The sequence below is a fragment of the Trachurus japonicus genome, chromosome 23, assembly GCF_045865225.1.
Source record: "Trachurus japonicus isolate A0001 chromosome 23, Traja_1.0".
Classification (NCBI taxonomy): domain Eukaryota; kingdom Metazoa; phylum Chordata; class Actinopteri; order Carangiformes; family Carangidae; genus Trachurus; species Trachurus japonicus.
In genome coordinates this window covers 25,693,106-25,720,230 of record NC_140929.1, presented here as the reverse complement: position 1 = coordinate 25,720,230, position 27,125 = coordinate 25,693,106, and the positions used below count along the sequence as shown (strand labels likewise).

Sequence of the window (27,125 nt, the reverse complement as noted above, 5' to 3'; positions counted from 1 at the left end):
AAATTACGTTCATCCAATGAATTCTTTTTTTGAGTGCACCTGCTACCATGAAATCTTTTGTCACAATAACCACCTGAATCCACTTCCATCATGCAACAGTTCGGTCGGCCAACGGTAAACTTAAAACTAGTCTAGGTTACCTGTCATCAAGTCTAGTCAATGACAGATGACAGTGAAAGCGTAGGTGCACATTCACCTATTCAGAAAGAAATAACAGAAAAGAACATTTCATTCAGAGCGCCACTGAAACTCTGTAACACCTAAAGTTTAGTGTGAACATTCACAAAAACAGCCATAATTCTTTCAGAAAGTAAGCCTGTTTTTGAGAGCACATTACATGTCCCAATGCTACTCTTTTCCTCCTCTTGCTGCGGTGTTCTTCAGTCTACCTCTCTTTTATTTATTTTCTTTTTGAAATAATATCTTTAGTCCAGGGGCAGTCTCAACCACAACATCTTTAATAGAGGATGAAAAGATGAAAAGACAGGAGGAGGAGGAAGAGGCTTTAGCTCAAGGTCTACTGTTACTGTCTGGTTATAACAGCTTCCATGAGTCATTTGCTCAGCTTGTACTTTCACAAAGATACCTACAGTCACCTTTACTGAATCAAGCCAGTGCTGACACATACCATATAGTATACCATATACCAACCTGGAATACAACAAAAATGACAATGTAGCAAACCCCGCAGGGTTGATAGTATTTGTTTACGACTGCATACATTAGTCAAGCGTGAGTAGTTTTATGAGCCCGGTGTGTACCTCCTGCACGAGCCTAATACACTGTGTCTTGAGTGCGCACGAGTGTATGCTTACGTCTGTCTGTTTAATCTTCTGCTAATGACCTGTAGTAGCTGGAGGTTACTCTTGGCCAAAGAGGTCACACTTGCAGAGAGAGCCAATCCCAGTCCTTTGTGGATCTCAGACTGTAACAGGCGGTCTACTGCCCTTTGCTCTACATCAGTGTTTCTCTATTTTATAACACAGGACAACCGCAGAAAGGTCTCATCTTAGCCTACGCAGGGTTTTTTCTGGCCAAAATTTGGGCTGAGGCGGGGGGGGGGGGATGCGTGTCACCCCCCCCCCCCACACACACACACACACACACACACTTTATCTCCGCGTACCCATCTCTCTCTAGCTGTCCCTTCAAAATAAAGGCCGAGGAAAAAAAAAAACCGACTCCTGAGCTCCCTACTGCGAAGGAGACTCAACAGATCCAGGCTTTGTGTTCATGCTGCAGCTCAACTAAGTCCCGGTCTGAGTTAGTTAACACGGTCCTACTACGAAGCTGGTTATCAACTTGGTTTGTTAAGTCCGGCTCTCAGCTTCATGCTCTGTGCGCGTTCACATCAATCAAGGCGTTTGGCGTCATATTATTCTGCTTCCTCACTAAATGGAGCGACAATGGGCTGATTTCAGCCAAGAGCAGCAGGTTGTTTTGATGGAGAGAGAGGATGAGAGATACAAAAAAAGGTTGATCGCAGCCTGAAGCAACAGTGTTGCTGCAAATATGACGAGATGAGGCTGCTTTTAATTTCTGACAGCTCTACTTTGCGCTACTTTTAAATATGAAGCTTTATTAATTTAAACTAAATAAACTACAGCAACAACTCAAATTTTTAAATTTTGTTTTATTGTTTTCATATAGGTATGCGAGTGTGTGTTTTATTGAAAGCGAGGCTGGTGTGCGTATGAAAATAGGTTTCAGTGCATTTTAGGTGCTGTAAATGTAAAAACAGCGGAGATCTATTCAAGATTTGCGTTTGGGCAACACTGCAGGCGATCGTAACATCGGAATTAATTTGTTCATGGCCACATTAAGTGAAATTATTAACTTTACCGATTATCCATCTGATTATCTGTCCTGCTGCGAGCGGACTCAACACTCGCTTCACAGTACACACCTCCGTCTCCTTCTCTCTCGCTTCACGCTCTGCGCCGGTGAGGTGCGTTAGTTCACGCTCAGCACAACGTCTGAACAGAGCACAGCCCCGATGAGCCCCGCCCCCGCGGGCACACAAGCAGCGCGTCAACGTCATCTTGCGGCCCGGAGCTGAAATCAAACGCACCCCTTCTGCTGCGGTAGAGTTGAACCGAGTTGAAAACAGCGCCACTGAGCTTCCATAACTACACTGATTTTCAATCAAGATTCCAGCGCGGCGGCAGACAATTTGAGTGAGGCGGCCGCCACAAAATTTATAATGCAGAAAAAACCCTGCTACGTCATCATTTTGGTGGCTGATTTATCTTTCATGTTTCATTTTCATTTCTTATTTTCTGCTAGACCAACCAATGAATCAAGAAAGTAATCAGTAGTTTCTATAATTAATATATAATTACCAAAGCTGACAGTATAGAAATGTATTATTGGTCAAACATCATGAGACATAAGATGAAAAATTATTTTACTGAATTTAAGTATTTTTTTTCTTCATGAACTCAATAAACAATTTTTCATACCATTTATCAATAGCATTTTTGTGCAGTGACTTGTATTTTTCAACATTTTGGCAAATTGGCATATTGCCATAGGTTCATTACCTTTAATTGTCAGTGCAAGCTGTTTTTAGATCGGTGGGGCCAAGACGTGAGCTCTGCACGGCGCGTGGTATTTTCGCCTTTCCCTCATCAAACTCATCAAATACACAATCCAACAACTCCAAAATGCTCTCGTGGACAAGTTGTGACCTGCACATTCACCACGCTATGAAATAATAATGGAACGTTACGAGACAGAGTTGTTGTTTTTTTTTTTTAAGTATATTTTTTGGGCATCTATGCCTTTATAGATAGCGCAGTTGAGACAGACAGGAAACGGGGAGGCAGAGAGAGGGGGAACGACACGCAGCAAATGGCGCCCGACGCGGGACTCGAACCAGGGCCGACTGCAGCGAGGACTGTGCCTCTATACATGGGGCGCCCGCTCCAACCACTACGCCACGCGACGCCCAAGACAGAGTTGTTTTTGAGGCAAATGCATAGCCAGAACTACAATCCAGACACGGCTGCTGGGCGGAGTGACTTTTCATTTCATAGCGGGTCTCTGTCCCGCCGATCTAAAAACAGCTTGCACCGACAATTAAAGGGAATGAACCTACTCCTAAAACTATAGGGATTATGGCAATAGGCAGATTTGCCAAAATGTTGAAATATCCCTTTAAGAATTGTGACTTTGATTTAAAATGCCCACTATTGGTCAACATTTTCAAAATAGTCTTTCAAAAATAATAACAACTATTGAGGTAGCCTACATTAGGGCTGGACGATTAATCGAATTTTGATCGTGATTACGATTTTGGCTTCTCACAAAAACACTGTAATCGAAGAAAAACGATTATTTTTTTTGTCTATTGGTGTTTTATTCTGAAAAACACACATGCGCGCTTCCGCCCCCGCGCCTGCATTGCACTCCTCTCTCAGTTAATGCTGTGGACGAGTCCACTCGTGTGTTGACCATAGACTGTAAAAAGAAGGTGTTGACGGCGGCGGTTAAAAATCAGCGCCAGTGAAGAGAGAGCAGCGTAGGGTTAGCCTAACCCTAACCCTGTAGAGCGGCGGATAACGTTATACGATGTTACGACGTGTATTTGTGTGGTTTAATCTGTCATAAACAAGAGATCACTTATGGGGCGCGTCAAAAAAAGAAAGAAAAAAAAAGTTATGGGGTGCGTTTGTGACGAGAGCTGGGACAGCGCAGCGGGGCGGAGGCTCTGATCTTCCCAGGTTGGATTTCATCCCAGAGACGCAATAAGCGACACACACGGAAGCAGAGAGCCTCCATTCTCCCTCTTAATAAGTTAAACCATGACAATTACTCCAAATCTGTTTATTCAGGTAAAAATGTAGAAAAGTTAAGCTAAACACCCTGTATAGTTTCTGCTGCTGGATCATAAAAAAGTTTTAAATTAATTTTGAATAAATATTTAAAATTATAAACTTAAAAACCTTAAACACACATTGGCACTGTTTATTTAAGGTAATAATGTAGCATGGTCAAGCTATACATCCAGCATAGTCGCCCCCCCCCCCCAGCATAATCGTGTAAATAATCGTGATTTCAATATTGACCAAAATAATCGTAATTATGATTTTTGCAATAATCGTCCAGCCCTAGCCTACATCATCTCTTGTTATTTGCATCTATAAGAGGATACTGGCTTGGTATAGCCATAACAGAAGGGAATGATTCTTTCTACATTTACATCCTATTTCACTGTTGCCTATCAGCCATGCATGAAAGAGAAGGGGGCCAGTGGATGCACTCAAACAGGCACATACTGTTGAGCACAATAAAGGCTAGAGCACTCACACAAGTAGGCCACTTTCTATGCAAGTGTATTTTCTGGGACATTAGGCAGTCAGGTTTGGTTTCACGAAAACAGAAAGTTTGACAATAGCTAAGTGTTAGGTGGAAATACCACAGTGTAGCTAGTCTAAACCACACTTCCTTTAACAGGTGCTCTCACTTAAATGTGTTGCATGAAATCAGACAAGGACATCCTGTCGTCATCATCACCATCATCATCATCCATGGTGTTTAAATACTGCGGAAACAGGGCCCAATCAAGCCAGAAACCTCCCTGTGCTGCTTTTCTCAACTTTTACAAGGTTCATGAGACACTCAGAGAGAAAAAGGTTAATGACCTCAAAATATCTCATCTGCCAGCACTGACCAGGATGTTCCCATGGATAGCTGTGCCTGCGACTCTTCCTCAATTCACGTTTCTTTATTCATAAAGAAGTGACAAGTGACGGATGGTTCAAAATAGGGCTGGGCGATATGGCCTAAAATCAATATCACGATATATTGAGCAGTTCGCCTCGATAACGATAAATGAACAATAACTACTCAACCCCCCCCCCCCCCGTGCAAAAAATAGCATGCCTCCCCTGGACCCTGGACCTATTTATTGCGATTTTGTTTTTGCTATAACTGCTGTATTTACAGAGGTGCCACTTTAAAACTATACACTGTCTGAAAATATGTTAAGAAAATACAAATTAGGGCTGAACGATTTTAGGAAAAGATCTAATTGCGATTTTTCTGGCAGATTTTTCAATTTCGATTTGTTTCACGATTTTCTTCAAATCATGTTTCAGTGCAATATACATAATGTACAGTAACATTAACAGATATTACATCATTCCATTCAAAATAAATGTCATTACTCTAATGCAAGAATGAAAACTAAAGTTAAGCATTGATTAGAAAATTATTTATTAAGAAACATGGCATGGGACGGAGACGGCATGCATGTGTGAAATAGTCGAAAACAGATCCTAGGTCAGTCAGGAGCACTGAAAAAAATCGCAGCTTTGACGATCACGTGATCGCGCTGTTTGAAATCGCGATTTCGATCAGAAAAAGATACATCGTTCAGCCCTAATACAAATAAAGTACTTTTAGTTGTTAAGAGTTATTGAACAACTGATAAGCACACATTATTACAGCACACATTAGGCCCCAGAATTTCTTTTTGGAACAAGCTGCTCTTCCTCCTCAACCAGATGACTACCTCAGCAGCCGCGGCCGCTTCAACTTTTGAACGTTTTCGCTACATTTAGTTGTGGCTGCTGCTGCTTCTTAATTATTGGCGCCAATATTTCATAATGGGGTCAGAGCTTCAAGTGCCTCGACCCGCTGGACGGCGCTCTGTTTATCAATAAAGAACGTCAACGTGGCTATTTCAGCCCATAAATTTAACGCCGTCATGTCCGTTTCTGTCTATAATCTCTTTGTCACTCCCTTCAAGATGGTCTGTTGACAATATCACGTGACGGTGGCGACCGGTGCGCGTTTTTAATCCGACATTTCAGCGAGGTGTTTAACTCAGGTGAAAAAATAACAACAGTCTCAGTGCAGTTCAGCGCGCTCGCTGCGCTGCTGCCGGTGTGTCCCCGGCTCTGTCCCTTCCTGTTACAGACTGGATGGGGTGGAGTCACGTGACTACACACGCTGAACACGTAGTACGGCTCTTAAAGGGACATGCACATAGACTACCAACACACACAGCCAAAAAAGACTGAATATACCGACATGGACAAAATGACGTCGGTTATCGTCGTAAATTTCGGTATCGGTAAATTTTCGGTTTATCGCCCAGGCCTAGTTCAAAATAAATAAAATGCTGAAACAATGTATACTACTGGGTGCCATTGTAAGTCTGGCAGAAAGATTTACATTTTTCAACTGGCCCACAGGCAACTGTTATATCACCTCTCGCACCAAGCTGCTCAATCTCTGACAGATAAGTAGCTACTGAGCAGAGACATACTAATTAAACTGGAACACAATCTCAAACTTGATAATTGTTATTGTAAATGTTTTCATCTTCTTTTTATCTGATGTCAAGGGAGGAGGAGGAAGGAAGGAGGGTGCAGATGTGATGGACTTTAATTAGACCAATTAGACACATTCTGTTCTGTTTGTAGTCGGATGCTAAACAAGGGCCTGGAGCGAAGAGAAACATGAGCAAGTAGAGAGTCCCAGGCAGTCAACCAATCTGGAGAAAAGAGTAATGAGGAAATGGTCGGAACAAGAAGAATGCGCTAGTTTTTATCTACCCCACTAATGCAACCCTCTGGGCAACGTGTACTTGGCTGAACAAGAATAAAAGCCAGTTATGACATACATTTTTCAAAACCAACATATTGTTTTGGGTTATTTGTGTCAGTGAGGCTTTTCTTTCCAACATCATAAGTCATGTGCACTACGATGTGTGTGACGATGTGGAATGACAGCAGAAAACTTCACCTCTGTGCTGAGTAATGTATACACACAACAGTGACTGCGTTTACATGCACTTCAGTACCCCGATTTCAATCGGGTTTTTTAAGTACCCCGAATTTGTGTTTGCGCATGTAAACACCATTTCCCGATTCCAGAAATCGGGATAAGCTCATATCCCGATTTTGAGAAACCCGATTTTGCTGCCCGGAGAACTCCGAAAGAAATCAGGATACTGGAGCATGTACCCCGATATCTGAAAGCTGCTCAGCCAGCTGACGTAACTGTTACCATAGATACGTTACGTACAAAATGGCGGCGACAACAAGAGCGCATTCTGGAGCAACGAGGAGACTATTAAGTTTTTTTGTTAGTTTTTTTTCATGCGAGAAAGTCACTGTTTAGATCCCCAATGTGCGGCCGGTTTATCCACATGACGGCTGTTTACAAGTTTGCTACGACGTTTTCCGGAGGAGTGAAGCTCCACCTGTGTGAGCTGTGACCGGGACATCACAGAGACAGCAACCCCGCCTCCTGACGTGCTCGCCGGCCAGACTACTCCGTCACCTCGGGAGAGAAGACGGTCGTTAATTAACTTACCCGTAGGTTTTTAGATGTTTACTGCCGGCTGGTTATATTATTTTTAGGAGATAAATGCTAGTCTCATTGATGAAATCTAATAATTGTGGCAGTTGCCTTAGTTTGTTTGAATGAAAAGTGAAGCTTCATGTGTGTATTGGAGGAGCAGTGCTGCCTGGAGGCTCTGTCACCTAACGTGTGTACAGAAATCACCACTTTTACATCAATAAAAGCATGTTTTACAATGAACCGATCAGTCTGCATTGAATTTACCTTTCTTTTATTAAGTTATAAAACATGGCAGCATTTTTAATTTGTAAATTTTCGGACCTATATTTCCTAGTACTAGTTGCGCTTCCTGTTGTAAATAATAAACATGAATGAAACACACATACGCACGTAAGACGCAGTAATCAGAAACCGGGATACTGTATTTATCATGTATACAGGGATACTGAATAACTGGGGTTCTCTAACTTCATGTAAACACCATACCCCGAATTTGATCAATAATCGGGGTACTTAAAAAACTGAAGTGCATGTAAACGCAGTCAGTGTCTCCATTGGTTCTAAAAGATGTCAGAGTATATCTTGAGTTTAGAAGAAGATAACGCAACTTTAGTAGCTTTTTGAAGCATGTAAATACTTTGTTGTTGTTAACCTACTAGCACTGCCCTTATACTATCCACCAGCTATGTACCATCCCTCCTACTCTCTGCTGCTATTATTTCACCAGGCACGCGGTTATATAAACATGGATATTATTAATCAATTCTTCCTTAACAACCAGCCAATCTGCCCCCTCTTTCAGTTTGGATGGACAATGCTTACTCGGGTCAAATTGTAATCGAATGTGAACTACTCTCTGTGTGGAGAACAATGCTGTGACAATACAGGACGTGAAAGTAAAGCCTGGCGCCACCTCCTTACTGAAAATGAATGGAGTTAATGTTTGTTTGACAGCACCTTTCCTCAGAAATGTCAAAGTTTATTTTTTTGTCAATTAATTAAAAAGTCACTTAGGACGATGCAATTACTGCTGCCTTTGCACATGTTTAACATTTTTATCTGCTATAGGCTATTCACACTTGAGTTTTTGCTGCTGGACCATAAGCTATTGATATTGATATTTGACACTGTTGTTGTTGTTGTTGTTGTTGTTGTTGTTAGAATTGGGTTTGTGCATATTCTTTCCCTTTTCTCCTTTATCATATGGTGCTGCAACTGGAACCAAAATTTCCTGGAAGGATTTCCCCATGGGATCCGTAAAGTTTCTATCTATCTAGACAGCCAGCACTTCACAAATCATTCCGCACTTTCAGATAACATGATACGCAACTTTAACCGAATATCAAACAATGTGTAACGTTTATAATGTATAGCCTATCCAAATTTCACCAGTGATGGACAACAGGTCAAGTTTCATTCCACTAGTGCACGAATATAAATGAACCACAAGAGCAATGGCTGCCTTTAATGTATTCAAATATGCGAACAAATTAGCTTGGTTGGATAATTATTAAGAAGAAACGCTACACAGTTGTTGGGGAGGGGGGGCGGCCGCGGCAATGGACGTTACTTTGAAAAACAGCACCGACAGGGGACGACCGTTAGACTTAACGGCTTCATGGAATATTGACACAGTGAGATGTCAGCTAGCTAGGCCAAACTACACAATGTGACCGTTACATTTAAAACGCGGATTAAACGGTGGAGTTTGAAGTCAGGCCTCGAGTCAACTGTTTCAATAAACCCTCAAATTGTCGGACATGTTTTCTCATCCGGTAGCATGAAGAGATAACAACATGCAGAAGAATCCGCATCCTGTGTGATCCCGAATGATGACATTAAACAATACCCTTAATTATTACCATGTCTTAAATAACAGACGTATAACCCTAACCCTATAGATACGGATAAAAGGGAGGGAAAAGAACGAATGCTCTTACCCAGCACGCAAATCGTAGCAAAGTTTCATGAACACTGAGAGTCCCTGTAGTCTGCTTTATCCTTCAGTACACCTGCTGCTCAGTCAGGACCGTCCAAATTATATTTAAAAAAGAAGGTGGAAAAAAAAGAACACCGCTCACTCGGGTCCACACATCCCCAATGATATCCTCTGGTTTCTTTCTCAGTGACGAGCTAAATGTCGTCTCCTGTTGGGTGTACTTCAGTTCAGGCAGGCAGACACCGATACAGAAGAGAGAGGGGGGAAATACCAGTTGCGTCCACCACCACCACCTCCTCCTCCTCCTCCTCCTCCTCCTCCTCCTGCTTCTCCCAGGAAAGAGCTGCCCTGACTAGCGCCGTTGGCTCCGGAGCTTGCGGATACCAGCTTCGCTTTTTGCCTCTTGTTGATTTCGGAGAAACGGCCGAAGGAGCAGGGCCGAGGAAATTTCGTCAGTGTTCGGTGCCGCCGTCTTAAAGGGGCCGTGGGCGGCGCGCCATGCTTCAGACACAGACACCTCTCCTTACCACCGCCCTGTGGTTGCCACTGTCATCATGTAGTGCTGAATTATAAAACAGGTGGGTAAACAGTGCCCTCATTATAATGTAATTAAACATCAATGATTACAAAATATTATATTATATTATATTATATTATATTATATTATATTATTGACTTTGAATGTACGGTAGCCTTCATCTCTTATCCTAGCTATATCCTAAATAAGCCAAATGTAAGTGCCCCATTGGTCCCAAATGCTGATGCTACAATAACCAGAATGAATAATTTTTGCTTTTTGATTTTCAAATAAATTAAGAATGATTAAAAAAAAAAAAAAGAACTTAAGAACCTAAAACTATAAGGGTATAGGTTTTTTTTTGCCAAGGAGTAAGTGTTGTCCAAAAGCTCTTTTCACACCTTTTTGGTGGAAAATATATGAAATGACAATAATATGAAATAGGTATATGAACTTGACTTTGACGGGCCTCTTTATGTTGCCATGCTGCCAAGATCTATTGTAGCCTAGTAAAAATTACTTTGTGTAGGCCTATTGTGTAAAATTATTTTCTGTAATTTCACTACCTCTGACCCCATTACTGGTGATTTAGACCTAATAGATAACAAATACTGGTTAAACAAATGTATGTATAAATGTGGTTTTGTTCATCTCTGTGTTTGACTCATAGACTGTAAAAAGAATGGACGTAGCGTCCGTGACGTCACCCATTGGTTTTGGGGAGTCGTTTTTGTGACTCAAATATGGCGGCCTGAACAGCGCCATGTTGGATTGGCCGGCCGAGAACCCGCCCACTGGCCTCGAAGCAGCTGTCCACGGAGCTGCTCGGACCTGTCACTCAACGTTTCCGCGCCCTGATTGGCCAGAATTTTAACCTAATAACAGTAAAACTGTAGAGTTAAAAAAAATTCACCCCCCTCAGAGTGTGTGCGGGGGTAGAAACTATCGATTGAGACGAAAAAACGTTCTGACACCAGGCTTTTAACATGTTTACTGAGGATGTAAAGTCGGCGATTTTAACATGGGGGTCTATGGGGAATGCTCCCTTCTGACACCAGCCCCCAGAGGAATTCGAGGGGATTGCAGTTTTTTGAACGCGGAAGTGAGCTTCACTTCTCAGACCGACAACTGCCCCCTTGGTTTGACTGCCTGCAAAGTCTACAGTAGGCTGATGTCAAAGATAAGTCAGCGAGCTCAAAGAGGCTGAGCAGATGAATAAAGAATTGCGTTTTCTGAAGCACTAACCTTTGCATGGTTGTGATGTCCACCAGTGAGACTCCACTCCGCTTCTGTAAGTAACAGAATCCAGGTTCGGAGGCTTCCCTGTCGTCCTAGTTATCCGCCTAATTCAGCAGTTGTGTTTCTGTGTGATAAAATGGCCTTGATTTAACAGAATCCTCTGACAATCCCCTTGTCACCACACTCCGCATGGCGCACTCTGTGAATGAACAGACAAAACAAAAGAGGGACTTGATTGTCGGGGGTGAAACAGATAGAAAGCAGGAGAGAAACAGGAGCCGACTTGACTCTTGACCCCTGAGATGAGACTGTAGATTATGGGGAGGTAATCACAAGTACTTTCTGTGACTGTCTGACTACCAATGAGGCCGATGAGGATCAGCCGTCCTTACTTGAGCTGTGGCCTGGTTGTCCTGCCGTGCTGACACCTCCTCACTACAGCACCAAAATCACACTGTCAGCAGCCTACATAAGAACTCAACATGTGAGCATGAAAGTGGATCAGACTTTAGAGCGTTGCCAGCATTTTTCCACAAGAATCTAGGCTCTAGTCTGTCTTTAAAAACCTGAAAGAGACAGAAAAAGATGTCATAATTGTGTCTTACCTTCTGCCAGTTGCAGCTCCAGGTGACAAGGAGTCCATGTGTGGCTGTAGGTGGAACTGACAAGGAGACAGTGCCAGTTTAGATTGCCCTCACATTTGTGTAGGCAAATGTTTGAGGCCCTGAAAGCGACGATTTTCCATGTGTACTTTCTGCAGACCTGACACGAAAGGTTATGTTTACAGTCCTTGATTTCTAGAACATGCCTCATAGTATTTTGCATCAATGATCAGACAATATGAAAATCAGCTTGGAAAGTCTGCAGTCACCATCAAGCAGCAATCTACTATACACCACCTACATGGCACTAGGTAACAGAAAGACAAAGTTGGCAGCCAGCTAATGAACGTTATTTAACTTTGATGGTGGTGGAGACCAACACAGAGATAAAAGGAGAGTGAATATTGGATGTCATTTTACAAGGTAGCCATAAACACAACTCCAAATGACAGTGACTGTTGCTAAATCAGCAACTGTCAAAATCTCACGCGATTAAATCAATTTGAAACATGATAGTGTTACTTTCACAACTTGGTTCTGCTGCCCCCAAGTGGGCAAAAAAGTAAGCCTTCCATATTTTTTTATATAATTATTATTACAAAGCAGGTCTAGCTGCTATATTAATACTGAAAATAATTAAATTGAGGTCCAGTAACTTAGTGATGTCACAACAGAGCAGTCATAACTCTGTCATGCCAAGACCAGTCCACCCAGATCCACTGTCCAACCTTATAGGATTCGTTTGGATTTTTTTGTTGTCTGTGTTTATCTGAAATCTGCCATATTTTTTTTATTTGATCACTCAGCCAATCAGAAGAGAGAATGTAATTTTTCAACCAATGCTGACCTGAGCTGTATTGTAGTAGATGGTGTTTCTAGTGTGCCTAGAAGGGAGAATGATGGAAAGACATGATGAAAATTATGGGGGACTTTTGATTAAATTATTTGAATCAATCAGGAATCTCTTATTAATCCCCATTACATAATCATTTTTGAGGCATCACTTAACGGGACCGTCAGCTCAGACGTAACTAAAATCTCTCTGTCCCCTTGTCTGCCTCCATGGTTTTATGGCCTTCATCTCATCCACGTTATTTCAGCTGCATCAGGATGTATCATTGGAAATGAATAACCATGCAAAACTTGATCTGTAAATACTCTAAGCTCTGATGGGAAACCACTCAGGGTTTGCACAGTCATCACAGATTACGCAGCAAACAAGGGGACTAATGCTTTTAGATGGGATTCCCCTTAGTCATTCTTAATGCACAAAAATGATCAAATACACACACAATGGGTTTTTGGCTTGTTATCCTCTTCAGATGTCTTCTAGCAAAACTACTGCTGTTGAGATTTCCCAAATCCTCCCTTTGCGCTCATTTAGAAACCCTGTAATAAACCTCTTAATCCCAAACCGGCATTTTCTAGAGGGTTGCACAACCATGCGTGTCTTATGCAACAGACAGTGTATTCAGAGTCAGTTGTAGGACAGTGGGGAGGAGAGGGAGGACGGATCATGAGGCTGCTGATGCAAAAAAAACATTTGGATAAGACGGGTGATTACACATGAACATCACTTTGATCTAACAAGTAATTAGATATGATTTCAGTAGAAATTACCTTCCAGTGTAAACATAATAAAATATATGAGACTCATTTTATTTATTACCACTGATTCAACACAGCTGACTAAAACCTATTTTTGTCAGCTGTGGTTTTCAGTGCTATGCTTCTGAGGACCTTTTTCTCATTTCACCTACTTTCACCTCTAACCTAAACTGAAACCTTCGCACTACAAGATCCATTACAAATGTGGCATTAAGTCAGCCCTTCTTGTGCTCTTAAAGTGATAGTTCAAACAAAATTCAAATTTCTCATTATCTACTCACCCTCATGTCGACTAAGGGCTGGGAGAAGTTTCAGAGTCCTCCGTCCCTTCTCTGAGTTCCAGGGGGTCTCCGTGCAGCACTGCATGTCCATATGACGGTTGAGAACGGGGCTCAATTTTCTTTGTCCAAAAAGACACACCAAAAACCATCCAAATACCTCCATAGTGCTCGTCTGTAATGTCCCTCTTGTATTGAAGCCCCAACATAAGAAATTATTTAAAAAATTAAATAAGTATATATTTTAAAGGGATAGTTCACCCAAAATTCAAATTTCACTCATTATCTACTCACCCTCATGTCGACTAAGGGCTGGGAGAAGTTTCAGAGTCCTCTGTGCCTTCCTAGTCCGTCCAAATCTCGTGTGATTTGGATTGACACCCAGTTCACAGCTCCGCAAATCGCGTGAGATTCTGGCAGAGCAACACTGGGAGCTTCCGCTACAAACAAGCTTAAAACATACTTATTTAATTTTTTTCTGAACAATTTCTCATGTTGGGGCTTCAATACAAGAGGGACATTACAGACGAGCACTATGGAGGTATTTGGATGTTTTTTGGTGTGTCTTTTTGGACGAAGAAAAGTGAGCTCCTGTCCGTTATATGGACATGCAGTGCTGCACGGAGCCCCGCTGTAACTCAGAGAAGGCACGGAGGACTCTGAAACTTCTCCCAGCCCTTAGTCGACATGAGGGGGAGGAGATAATGAGTGAAATTTGAATTTTGGGTGAACTATCCCTTTAATTTAACAGGAACCGTAACTTTAAACCAGGGGTGTCAAAATGAGCTGTGGCCCAGTGTAAATGTCATATAGGCTGTACACGTTAGTCTGAGCTGACTTTGCTTATTTAAGCACTGAGTTGTTATAATCATTATTACCATTGTTTCTGATGCATTTGATCCAAAAATACTGGCTTGTACACAGTACACTGATTCACATGGGCAGTCCAAAATCAGTGAGTAATTCAAATTTATATAGGTGTATTCATTGCAGTTTGTAAACACAACATTCAAATTTGTATTGGGCTCAACTGCACACACCTCCTGCAACATCAGTGGTCAGGACTGACCCATGATCTACTGCTGTTCATACTAAATTCAAGACAGCAACTTGACGCAGTCAAGCTGGGAGAAATTGAGGATGGTCGAGTATGGGCCAGCACCTCACTCTGACTCTTTTTCCTTTTCTTCGCTGCTTAGTGTGTATCTACCATTTCTCCCATCTAGTGTCCAGTGGCTATCTTGGTTGTTTTTATACAGGCCCATGGCACCGCACATCCACTCATTGGCTGGGGAAAACACACACCCGACTACATCAAAATACAGGCAAGCATAGTAATTGCAGACACAGTCAACACCACACATGACTAGAAGCCAATAGGTGCAGGATTTCTTTTGTATAAATCTACTTTTAATCTTTTTGGAAAATCCTACAGATTCTTCCTTTAAAGGTATTTCAGATTCTGTGATTAATATTCTTTAAGTATTTTTTTTTTATACAGAACCTTTATTTCTAAACCTAAACTAATGTCATCTTGCTGAATAAGAGTCACGTTGGCCACCATCAGCCACTAGACCAAGAAAGGCTGTAGCAATGAACCCCCAGAGTCTGCTGAGTTAAATTAAATTGATTCATGAATTAATTAAATTGCTTTCCTATGATTTCCTTTGCTTGTAAAATAAAAAAAAATTGGTTGCAAGTTGCATTTCATCCCCCTCTCCCCATCAACTGTCCTCACAAACTTACAAACTGTACACACTCTACATGAGCTTTGATTTTCCATTGTCCTCCAGTAGATGGCACAGTTGCATCAGTCATCCTCTCTCCTCCTCCCACCTGGTCCCGTTCAGCATGGTTCAGCTTGCCAACTGTGGCTCTGCGGACTCTAAATAATTCAGTTTGCCAGGTTGTGATGGAACAGAGATAAAGTGGGGGGCAGAGGGTCAGTCTGATACAGCTCTGAGACGAGTTACTGCTGCCTGCATAGCTCCTCAGGTTTCAAGCTCAAGGTTTCATACCAAAGTGAAATACAGACCACCTGACAGAATGATACCTGTTTTGACCGAAGTTCATGTAATGTCATGTAATAGAGAAGATAGTGTACACCTACTATAAACATGTTGCATTACTATTACAGCTAACCCTGATACTCATCATATTTTGACATGCTGCCTCAGTCCGTGCTCCTTACTTCATCTTTGCACCTTCTGTCACCTGAAGGGAGGACAGGCTTCAGTTGCCATGACAACTAACCGCCCAATAGGCTTCTGAAACCTGACTCTGCCATCTAACCTTTCACTCCACCTGCTGACAATAATTTACCCCCATTTCCCAGCCCTGACATGGTGACTAACCTTACATAAGTCCTTTATGTCAATGACCTATGAACCCCAGACACTCACACCCCTAGGTTAATCAAAACGAACCCTTACAGTCTTATACTTCTCTCCAGCCCTTTGATCCACTGCCGCTTTTGTGCATCTCTCCTAATCTGGTGCATACGGCTGAAGACAAACATTTAAGTCAAGGGCTTACCTTGGAATGCCAGTGCAAAGTGTCAGGTCTTTAAGTGAGCTGAGCTGTGGAAAAAATGTAAACAATGTGGGGGGAAAAGTTTAGTGTGGGGCTAACCAGTGGTTTCAGACACATGCTTAATAGAAATTCATGTCAAAAACATCTCAATGACAGTTTTATATAATTTATATATTTACATTACATACACAAGTAAAAGCATAATCATCTCATACCAGGATATTTATTTGTGAAATAAATAGCAGTATCAAATAATAAAAGAAACTTAATTTTACTGTACAGTAGGTCTGTTCTGTCCTAATGGTATAGAAACTAGGGTTTCTGTGGAGTTGCGGGTCCAGATCAAAGTGAGGCAACCTATCAGCCACCACTGTTCTATAGGGATTAACACAGATACTCACATATAAAGCCTCCCACCCACTTTGACTCAAACAGACTCCATGTGTTCAGCCCAACAGAGAAGCAGCTGACCATTAATAAGCTCTCACACTGTGCTGACTTTACACCATAGGTTTACTCAGTCGGCCGATCGTCCACTGATTACCAGGTTTCAGACGGACTGCTCTCCCTACACATGACCTTGTATGGACAATATCTGCACAGTAGACACACTGCCCTTCAGACTGACTCTCTGTTTGAAACCAGTCACCTCTGTTGAATTCCTACCAGCTTTCTGTCAATGTATCTGTTCCTCTGTCCTCCCTCCTTATCTACCTTATCTGTTTAGCATACCGTTAAAGCCCCTAAAAGACGTTTTTCTCGATAAAAATGAAACATTCATGAACAATAATAAAAAAGGATTTATAATATCCTGTCACATCTTTACATACAGATGTGATTGACAGTGCCTGGCAACATATTAAAAAATTATAATGTTGTTGATGTACAGAACAGAAGTACCAATCAAAGCATGAGAAGAGTATACAGGGCTGAAGATTCTCATGTGAACTGGCCTAAACTGTTTTAACATCAACAGAAAATTCATTCAGTGCCTGATCCTTTTTTTAAACTGTAAAAAAATAGAAATCCAGCATCTTTAAAGTACATTTTAAAATGTATGTGGTTCTTGTACTATATGCAAAGCAGGATGAAAACTCTGTACATGGCTAGACAAGTAAATAAAACATTAATTATCACTGATTGCGAAGGTTTACCTCATTTCATTAATCTAAATTGACAGCTGCCAACAATTTCCACATACAATTGATATACCCTAAAACTATAAAAGTGAGTGAGTAAGAAATTCTGTTCCTCATCACTTGATGTTGCCTAATTTTTCCTTGGATTGTGTACAAGTTTCAGTTAGCAAAGCTTCCGCCTCAGCAAAGATGTATAAAGGCCACAACATGGTTACAAATTCATCATGTCATCTTTAATCTTACAGTCACAATCATCTTTTCTTTCCAGTGTCTTAAAACCATAAAAAATAAATATACATTATGTTACAAAACATTTCCAGTGTCTTGGATCACTAAAAAAAAAACAAAAAAAAATACCAAAGACATTTATCGGCAGCAGTGACTGCATGAGGGCAAAACACTGGGGGCGTACAGTATGTATAGTATAAAGGCATTCAGGGAGTGGTAAACCAGACAGACAGAAGTTTACTTACAAGCTGAAGAGTGCATTAGAGCGGGTCACTTGGAATTCAGACTCAGAAAAAAAGACTTTTCATTCACATTAAGGGGTTGCTTTATCAGCTCAATGTAGAGGGGGTATTTGTAAGTTTTCTTCTCTTCTTCTCTTGACGAGTTAAGAAAACAAGTTTGATACTGAACTAACACCATTTCTTTTAGACTGCTATGTAAACAGCTGTTAATGCTAACGCTAGCTATGTGGCAATAGTGAAACTTACAAATAGTTCTGAAAATGCAAAAAACATCTATTAAACCTAATTCTGTGCTTTACTTTTTTTTTTTTGGTAATGAAACTGAATTAAAAGTGAGCTGACTCCAACCCTACTCTGCATATGCACTATAGTTTATGACTTTGGTAACCAGGAGTAAGGAGACAGAAGGCTTCAGGTTCATAGTGCTTAAACTGAGTTATAAACAGAGGGGGTGGGTGGGGGGGTCCCCTCCGTTCTGTATGATTAGTCTTCATTCAAGCCCTATAGTTTGTGCTCGTGCTTGGGACAAGCACGCACACACATGACAGTCTTGCTTCTGTTATTTGTGCATGTGTGCACAATAAGGTGTGTCACCTGAAAGCCCACTGCAGGCAGGCTAATACAATATGTGTATGTGTGTGTGTGTGTGTGAGCATGTGCATGTGTGTAAAGGCCTCGATCCAGGATGAAGGCACAGATTATTGTTCGCAGTTGATTAAACCAGCATATCAAGTGATTTTTCACAATCCCAACGTAACACAGGCAAACGATTTTTAGTTTAGAGACTTGTCCTTGCTACAGCTTAAGTACAAAATAGATAATTTCTTCTTCACCTTTAACATTATCTACACATTAATTACACTCTAAATGCACTGCATGGAGAGGCTGGAGTGGCCTTTCTTTGACTTAAAAAAAGAAGAAGAAGAAGAAAAGAGCACTTGGTGTGTGATAGCGCTGTTCGGTATCAACAAGTTGGAAGTGTCCAAAAGTCAATGAGAACAGGTTGTGTCAAGTTTACGTCTCATGACGCTTTAGGGGGACTTGTAGTCCCTGAAATCCATTTGGACTACAAATGAGACTGTACCAGCTTGTATGGGTTCATGCACAGTGGTTATACATCTGTTTTCTCCACGAGAAAAGAAGCTGTCCCAAACTATTGTCCAGCTTAAAGCGATATAACGACCCCCCCAAAAACCACGGTCATTTTGGGGGCGTGCAATGCATGCTGGGGGCATTCTTCATCTTCTGACTCTCCGTCTCCGTTTCCTTTAGTGGTTTTGGCACACATGGCTCCATTTCATCCTCTCTTGGTACAGTCCAACACAGCATTCCCTTTATTTTTTCTCACATCTTTCCGGTATCGCTTATTTCCTTGATTCAGGCAGTCTTAAAGTCTGCAATTAATACTGCTCTCCGGAGAGAGTGGGGAACACGAGAGGAGGGAAGGATGGACAGATCAAGGCGAGAGCCCAATCTTCATGTCCCCCCTCCATCTTCTTTTTTTTTCTGTTCATTTCAGTCCCCGTCACTCTCACACTCTTGCGCTCATCCCCCAGCGGTCTCCCCTGCTCGCTCCTCCTTACAAAGGTAGGCTGGTCTGGGTTTTCCTAACAGGTCAGATCGAAGTCTCGTTACTGCCACTGTTAGCAGAGGACATGGAGGGAGGGAGGGAAGAGGGATGGGGTGGTGTTGGTGTAGGGGTGGATGCAGGGAGGAAGGATGCAAGGAGAGGGGAAGGAAGGTGAAAACATGCAATATAAAAGTGAGTGCGGGGATACGGGAAGTCATGCAACACTGGAGTAGGATGATCATATTATTTATTTCATGCTACAGTCAAAGCAACAGCTTCACATTTTGTGTAATGTGCTGATTTGATTTGCCGTAAATTCAATAAGAGTGAGACCAAGTTCATGTCTGTGAGCTCCAGGACTAATGTCGTCTTCTAAAAACCCACTTTTACAGGCTTGCTTCTATGTGTCTATCTTCTTATTGTTTTCCTTTTGTTTCCTCCCATTTTTATTCCCCATCTTAATGTACACGTACTCTCTTAGTGAATCTAAAAGTAGAATGGGGAATTAAACCAACTATCACGCCCTTCACTACACCTCACAGTTTTACTCAGATGCTCTTAGTTTTACTTTTTATGCCTTCTTCTTTTTTAACTCTTTTATCCCATCTTTTCTCATCTTATCTTATCTTACCTCCTTTTATCATATATACCCCCTTTTTATCTAATTAACTGCATCCTCCATTTTAATTGGAGTCCTCCTGGTCTTTGTTGTTGGGTTCTCTTATTGCCTATGTTGCTGTATTGCTTGGGCGGTCCATCCATCCTCTTATGGTTTTATGGCACTGGTATGTGACTTGTCTCTCATGTGTTGTTTTGTCAAGCACTTTGTAAACTTGAGTTTTTAAATAAAGTTATTATTATTATTATTATTATTATTATTATTATTACTACTAATGGTAGCTTTGTATTTGGAGAACAGACTTGACAGTGGTATCAGTCTTTTTTGTTTGAGTCACCGTGAAAATAAATCAGCATGTTTCAAAATGTGAAACTATTCCTTTACCTTATTATGATACATGCATTCTATTGAGCCATATGAGGCTAAACAGTTTTTTTATTTTTTTTATTTTTATAATTCTTCAAAATCATTTTTTAAAATTATATAATTAATTAATTCAATCAGTTCATCATTAGGACAAAATAACTCATATCCAACTATGACCAACAGCCGTCATAGTTGCATGCTTGCATTCTCTCTGCTTCTACTCACTCTGAATCAGACTCGTTGCCTCCGTTGACCGTCCCTGACTTCAAGTGCATGGCCACGCCCCCGTTGGTCTCCCTGTAGACGCCTGCCGGCGGGGACCCGACAGGAATCTGCGGCCGCGGGGCGATGGGCGGCTTGATGACGGAGCTGTTGTCGTGGTTGCCGGGGCGGCCGCCATCGTTGGAGGCCAGCGAGGGAGGCCGGGACGAAGGGGTCATGATGTTGATGGAGGAAAGGGGCGTGGAGGAGGTGCTGTTGTTGTTGTTGGGCGGAGGGGAGGTGATGGTGGGGGAGCTGTAGTCGCTCAGCTTCTCCCTCAGACGGTTCTTCATGTTCTTGTCGGTGAGCGGAGGAGGGTAGCTGATCTTGTTCTTTAAGATACCTGAGTGGGACAAATAGTACATTCATCCATGTCTATACGTGGTGTGAAACTATGGAACAGTCTAAAGAATTAATTAAAGCAATGTCCAAACATGGAGCATTTAGTACAAAAACATAACTCTGGAGGGGTACAGGGAAGATGATCTTCAAACAAAAAACTGGAATAAAGTGCAATTAATGAAGTGGGACAAGTAATCGATTTATTTATGATTTGTGGAAAAGGGCTGGGAAAAGGGCACAGCTTCTTCTCATTCCTTTTCGAATATGTATGAATATTGTGTTTTTGTTGTTTTTGGTTCTTCAACTTGTTTATGTTATTTACATATGAAGGAACAAACTGAAATTGTGCCTTATTTTGTTTTACATGTTCCAAATAAATATATAAAAAAATTTGATTAAATCCAGCAGAGCTCTCCTCCTCTCTTACCTTTTCTCTGCTCCGGTTGATGGTTGCTGTTGCTGTTTGGTTGGCTAGAGGGCGCTGTATCTTTAGCATTACTTGGTGTCTGCCTGTCTCTCTCCTGGAGCGACTCTTTCTCTCTTTCTCCGATGTGATTGAGCTTATTTTCGGGGTGCAACTCCACATTGACCTTGGTTTCCACCCTCAGTCTCTCCGCCCCACCAGGGTCCTCGCTGTCGCTGGCTGTGGTGGCCTCTGTCGGCCAGTAAGGCTTCATGTGATTGGGCACTGACTCCACTGATGGAGGGGGAACAAGACATATTTGAAGCAGAAGCAATAAAACAAGATTCCACTCAGATTCTCCTACAGAGTTTATTTCATATTGTAGTTTTCCAGTCAAGGACTTGGACTTTGGTCTTGACTTGAATTTGTGGATGGATAGCTCGCACTTAAACTCAGGCACTGACTGCATTCACGTCCAGAAGTTGGATTCTTGGTTGTTTTATAAATAGCCATAACAATTTGTTGTAATCTCATACTTGTAAGTTGTGTCTGTGTGTTTCTATGTGAGCTCCCAGTAGAGCACTGGACCCATCTTGGAACAGGACTCAGGCACAAACTGGATGACTCAGGACTTATTTCATGAGGATTTGGACTTGACACATTGCACCAGAGACACAAGACTCAACTTGATTTAACTCGTGGTTTATAGTCTCATCTTAAAGTCCAATTTTGTTTTGCCACCCTAGAAAAGCTTAAACCACTATGTCTTGGTTGTGGATTTCTTTATTTTAGGCCACAGGTACCAGTGTGCCAAATCATTGGCAGTGTTGGTGCATTACGACCAGTGGTGTATGAAGTATTCAGATACTTTACTACAGTAATATTACATGAAAAGTGCAATATATAGCACAAGTAAAAGTATGTACGTATTATTGTATGTATTTATACCATAAGTGAAAATACCCATAATGCAGAATAATTACCCATACTGATGTTTTTGAGTATTATTAGGCAGCATATTATTAGTTTCACTGTAAAAAATTATCTGTTTAATTTATAGCTATATTTCATATATTCACATGTTCATACGTTTATCACATTCATATTTTTGGTGGACAAGTTGATCTGTAAAATAAATATAGACGTCTAATTGAAGTCACTGAGTAAAAAGTGTCTTTTTCTTCTTTGAGTGGAATATAAATATAAAGCTCACAGGCTCAGTTGGACCGTGCGTGTACCTTTAGGTGTGCTGTGAATGGGCTGCCTCTCGTTGTTCCACTTTGGCTTGACGTCGATGTCATCGTCCTCACTGTCGGAGGAGTGGGAGGAGGCGTAGGAGGAGCTGTGCTCATCCACTGACAGCTCACTGTCTGAGTCAGAGTCTGATGGGAATGGAGGAGGAAAAGTTAGTGGAGAAACTTAATACCCGATAATGATGCATAAAAAAAAGCTGAAAAGGTAAACTCACCATCTCCCTTGGTGCCATTACGATGAAACAGAGGTCCATCCAGGTCTGTGTGTCCTTTAGCTGTTCCTGAGGAGCCACTGGGCTTCTGGCCAGACTCCTCCCTACACAGATAAAGACAGATAGAGCAGGGAAGGAGGAAGAGAGGGACAGGGAAGCGATAGAGAAGAGGGAGTGGAGAAGCAGAGGTGGAGTGGAGGAGGGAAAACAGCGTCTCTGGAAATTAATTCAAGCCCAAACTTGAGGTTTGAGACAAGTGATGTACAATCTCTCATTACAAAATATTTGGAACTACTGGAGGCTTCAACAAAGATGTGAATAGAAACTAAAATGTGTTGTAAGAGTTTTTGCAATGATAAACTGACTGCTTTATTAACAACAGAGGAACATATCTGCCACTGATGGAGGGTACTCAGGCCCGCATCATAAACTCTTTTAATCTATCTATGATATACATACTGTATATAAACAGTATATACTGTGTATATATATATATATATATATATACAGTATATATATATTTTTTATTTTCTGGTGGATTGACAATACACAGTGCTGCACAGCACAGCTGCAACACACAAACAAACACCACGTTTATGACATCCACTGCCCATTTGACCACCACCGCCCACCCGAGCCCCAACCCCACGATCCACACATACTAACCCCCCGCAAATTTGTGGATGAAGTTACTCAATCTCTTCTCTCCTCTTGCAGCTGTTTATTCCAGGTTGTATTGAGATGTTGGCTGGGAGGCAAATATGCTACCAGAGACTCTGACCTGTCTGATGGTTGATCTAAGAGAATCCTCTGGAAGCAGCTGAAAACATGCCAAGAGCCGCGGGGGAGAGGTCTCTGTACGTCTGTATTGGATTCCCTCTTCCAACAGGTACAGTCTCATCTCCTTTCAAATGTCTCCTGCCCTTCTCTTTCTCTCTTTTCCCCATCTCTCTCTATTTCTTCCCCCTTCTCTTGCTCTCACCCGTCTGTCTCGCAGAGGCAGCACGCCACATTGCACCCGCAAGCATTTTTGCTCTTGTTGACCCCAGTGTCAGTTCGCATTACCAAGATGACAGCTTTACGAGTTGAGGCGTACAGTCAGACCTAACTTCGATTCTGTAAAAACTCTGTAAAACACCAGATATATGTAATACCACTCCACTTCGATGAAAACATGCCTCTGATAGCTACACGCAGAGATGGAAAGCGTCTCTGTCGTGGGCGAGAGACATCTCAAAAGGTCACTGTTTTAATCATTAATCAGTAATATAATTATACTGTTTCTCAAGTGCTCCAGGCTAATTAAAGAAGTAAAAAGTTATGAAAGTTTATACAGGTTTCAAAAAAACAACTCAATATCTCAATAGATTTTTTTTAGCAATTAACACTTATAATCAGCTCTAACATCTGCTGCAATTACTGAAAGAAAGACATGATGGAACATGTTCTATAACCCAAATTGCATAATATATATTATTTTGCAATACACAAATGTGACACATTTGATATTGTAGACATTTAGCAGATATTGCTAAAAAATATATTGCTAGTTGTCAAATATCAGCATGAAGCAGTGGACATAATGCACATCAAGTAGACTTCTCGTTGAGACAGCTAAAACTGCATTGTAAATGCACTTTGCTTGATTAATTAACCTTAAGTGTTTGTTGTAACTGTGTATTTTATATATATATATATATCTTTCGTCATGGTAAGATTGCAAAAAAAGTGGACATTTAGGTCATACACACATTTAGCCTGTAAACCTTGTATAACTAATGCAGTTGAATTCAACAGCCATACAATAACCCCCACATACCCCAGTTCTGCTTTATCCTGGTTATCCTGAGTGTATACTGGATGTCTATCTGTTCCAGTGCTTTGAGGCCATTTCACATTTACATTCAATTATTCAAATTTAAACACAATGTCTCATTGTCCTCTGACAGTTTGACCTTGTTTTGCACTCATGCACTCATGTCATGTCATTACATTTCAACACCACAATTCTCTAATAACTTAAGTTATCAGTTTAATCTGTGAATACACACACAGCACACAACAGCATAAGATATGGATGAATAATGTTAATACATCTACAGTTGGTATTGTGTTTCCTGTGTATCTGAGAGTTGGTATGTGTATGTCAGTGGGCAGCCATGCGCTGGCAAAGCTCAGCCTGGTCTTTCATGCAAGTAGAGGTCCTGTACAATATGTACAAGGTGTACAATGTACATTATGTGGCAAAGAAAGCAGTATCCTTCAAATATAGAGAAACCCAGAAGCAACATATCCCCAACTCTGGATAAAGCTTACAGCACAATAAGGACAGAGTGACAGGGAGACAGAGGGACAGGGTGACAGAGTGACAGGGTGACAGGGTGAAAGAGTGACAGAGTGGCAGAGTGAAAGAGTGACAGGGTGACAGAATGACAGAGTGAAAGAGTGACAGAGTGGCAGAGTGACAGAGTGGCAGAGTGAAAGAGTGACAGAGTGGCAGAGTGACAGAGTGACAGAGTGACAGAGTGACAGAGTGAAAGAGTGACAGAGTGGCAGAGTGACAGAGTGGCAGAGTGAAAGAGTGACAGGGTGACAGGGTGACAGAGTGACAGAGTGACAGGGTGACAGAGTGACAGAGAAATAGAGTGGCAGAGTGACAGAGTGACAGGGTGACAGAGTGATAGAGTGGCAGAGTGATAGAGTGACAGGGTGACAGAGTGACAGAGTGACAGAGTGGCAGAGTGACAGAGTGATAGAGTGGCAGAGTGACAGAGTGGCAGAGTGATAGAGTGACAGAGTGACAGAGTGGCAGAGTGACAGAGTGATAGAGTGACAGAGTGGCAAAGTGATAGAGTGACAGGGTGATAGAGTGGCAGAGTGATAGAGTGACAGGGTGACAGAGTGACAGAGTGATAGAGTGGCAGAGTGATAGAGTGACAGGGTGACAGAGTGACAGGGTGACAGAGTGACAGAGTGACAGAGTGATAGAGTGGCAGAGTGATAGAGTGACAGGGTGACAGAGTGATAGAGTGACAGGGTGACAGAGTGATAGAGTGGCAGAGTGATAGAGTGACAGGGTGACAGAGTGATAGAGTGACAGGGTGACAGAGTGACAGAGTGGCAGAGTGACAGAGTGGCAGAGTGACATAGTGACAGAGTGGCAGAGTGGCAGAGTGACAGGGTGACAGAGTGATAGAGTGGCAGAGTGATAGAGTGATAGGGTGACAGAGTGATAGAGTGACAGAGTGGCAGAGTGTCAGAGTGGCAGAGTGACAGAGTGGCAGAGTGATAGAGTGGCAGAGTGATAGAGTGACAGGGTGACAAGGTGACAGAGTGACAGGGTGACAGAGTGATAGAGTGACAGGGTGACAGAGTGATAGAGTGACAGGGTGACAGGTTGACAGAGTGACAGGATGACAGAGTGATAGAGTGACAGGGTGACGGTGACAGAGTGACAGGGTGATAGAGTGATAGAGTGACAGGGTGACAGAGTGACAGAGTGATAGAGTGACAGAGTGACAGGATGACAGGGTGACAGGATGACAGAGTGACAGGATGACAGGGTGACAGAGTGACAGAGTGACAGGATGACAGGGTGAGGGGGGGATTCTCCAGTGTGTGTGTAGATAAATGAGCGGCTCGGTGTGAGTTAGTATGATTGAGACATTTGATGCATCTAAAGACATGCCGGGAGGACGACAAAGGAATACAAGAGAGAGAAAATGTTCAAAGAGACTGGTCAAGATAAACACACACACACACAGGCGTGAACATACACACACTCGCCCGCCATGCAGCAGTATTTAAAAAAGAAGAAGAAAAAAAAAAGAAAGCAGCCATGCAGTCAGTGAGCGTGTTGTACCTGAGTGTGTAAGCCAAGTAGCTGCTGCGGCTCTTAGCTGACCTGAGCGTACTGTCCAGGGAGACGGTGGACTCTCCGATGCCCGAGCGATACAACTGTCCGTCTTCTGTGTACGTGTTGTTGCAGTTGAGCGAACGCTGAGGACGGTGTGATAGATATTTATGTAGCAAACAAATAGGATACAACATCACATAAATGAGCTGCACATGAGGAGGACATGTGTCCGTCTTTACACTTACTGTGAGTAGAGACGCCCTGGTGGTGCTTGACTCGTCTGGTATGCTTTTCTTTCCTGTGAGGACGTTCTTTAGGTTCTTCCGTGCCTCTTTGTTGAAGACCACGTGGAAGAAGAAGATGAAGACTCCCTGTGAAGAAAGAAATAGAGACATTGACAAATGAGCCTTAAATCTAGACCTTCTCGTTTCTACTGACAGATCTCAGATTAAACACAGCTGCTTATGTTACCTGCAGACAACTGAAGACCGCGAAAAGGTAGTGGAAAGTCATTACGTCGCTGTTGACCGCCATTAGTCCCAACAGCCACGTGGCGCTGATGAGTAGCAACAGGATGAATGCCATACGGAGCGCCGGACTGA

General features: G+C 42.0%; 2 protein-coding genes across 10 annotated transcripts in view; both read right to left on the bottom strand.

Moving 5' to 3' along the window:
- gramd4a (GRAM domain containing 4a) overlaps nt 1-9,688 on the bottom strand; it is a 173,840-nt gene extending 164,152 nt beyond the window's left edge. For 2 of the 4 annotated variants that reach the window (XM_085768623.1, XM_085768621.1), the window contains exon 1: nt 9,258-9,688. In XM_085768623.1, coding sequence (XP_085624749.1) covers nt 9,258-9,286 — 29 coding nt within the window. In that variant the 5' untranslated portion in view covers nt 9,287-9,688. The remainder of the gene's footprint in view (nt 1-9,257) is intronic. The other 2 variants (XM_085768624.1, XM_085768622.1) reach the window with 1 other exon arrangement.
- Nucleotides 9,689-17,935: 8,247 nt separating this feature from the next.
- The window catches only part of celsr1a (cadherin EGF LAG seven-pass G-type receptor 1a), a 117,269-nt gene continuing 108,079 nt past the window's right edge, over nt 17,936-27,125 (bottom strand). For 2 of the 6 annotated variants that reach the window (XM_085768654.1, XM_085768658.1), the window contains 8 exons: nt 26,995-27,121; nt 26,769-26,894; nt 26,530-26,666; nt 22,671-22,771; nt 22,441-22,584; nt 21,227-21,496; nt 20,422-20,800; nt 17,936-19,248 (listed from right to left, as the gene is read on the bottom strand). In XM_085768654.1, coding sequence (XP_085624780.1) covers nt 19,221-19,248; nt 20,422-20,800; nt 21,227-21,496; nt 22,441-22,584; nt 22,671-22,771; nt 26,530-26,666; nt 26,769-26,894; nt 26,995-27,121 — 1,312 coding nt within the window. In that variant the 3' untranslated portion in view covers nt 17,936-19,220. Of the gene's footprint in view, nt 19,282-20,421; nt 20,801-21,226; nt 21,497-22,440; nt 22,585-22,670; nt 22,772-26,529; nt 26,667-26,768; nt 26,895-26,994; nt 27,122-27,125 lie in introns of all 6 variants that reach the window. The other 4 variants (XM_085768657.1, XM_085768656.1, XM_085768660.1 and 1 more) reach the window with 4 other exon arrangements.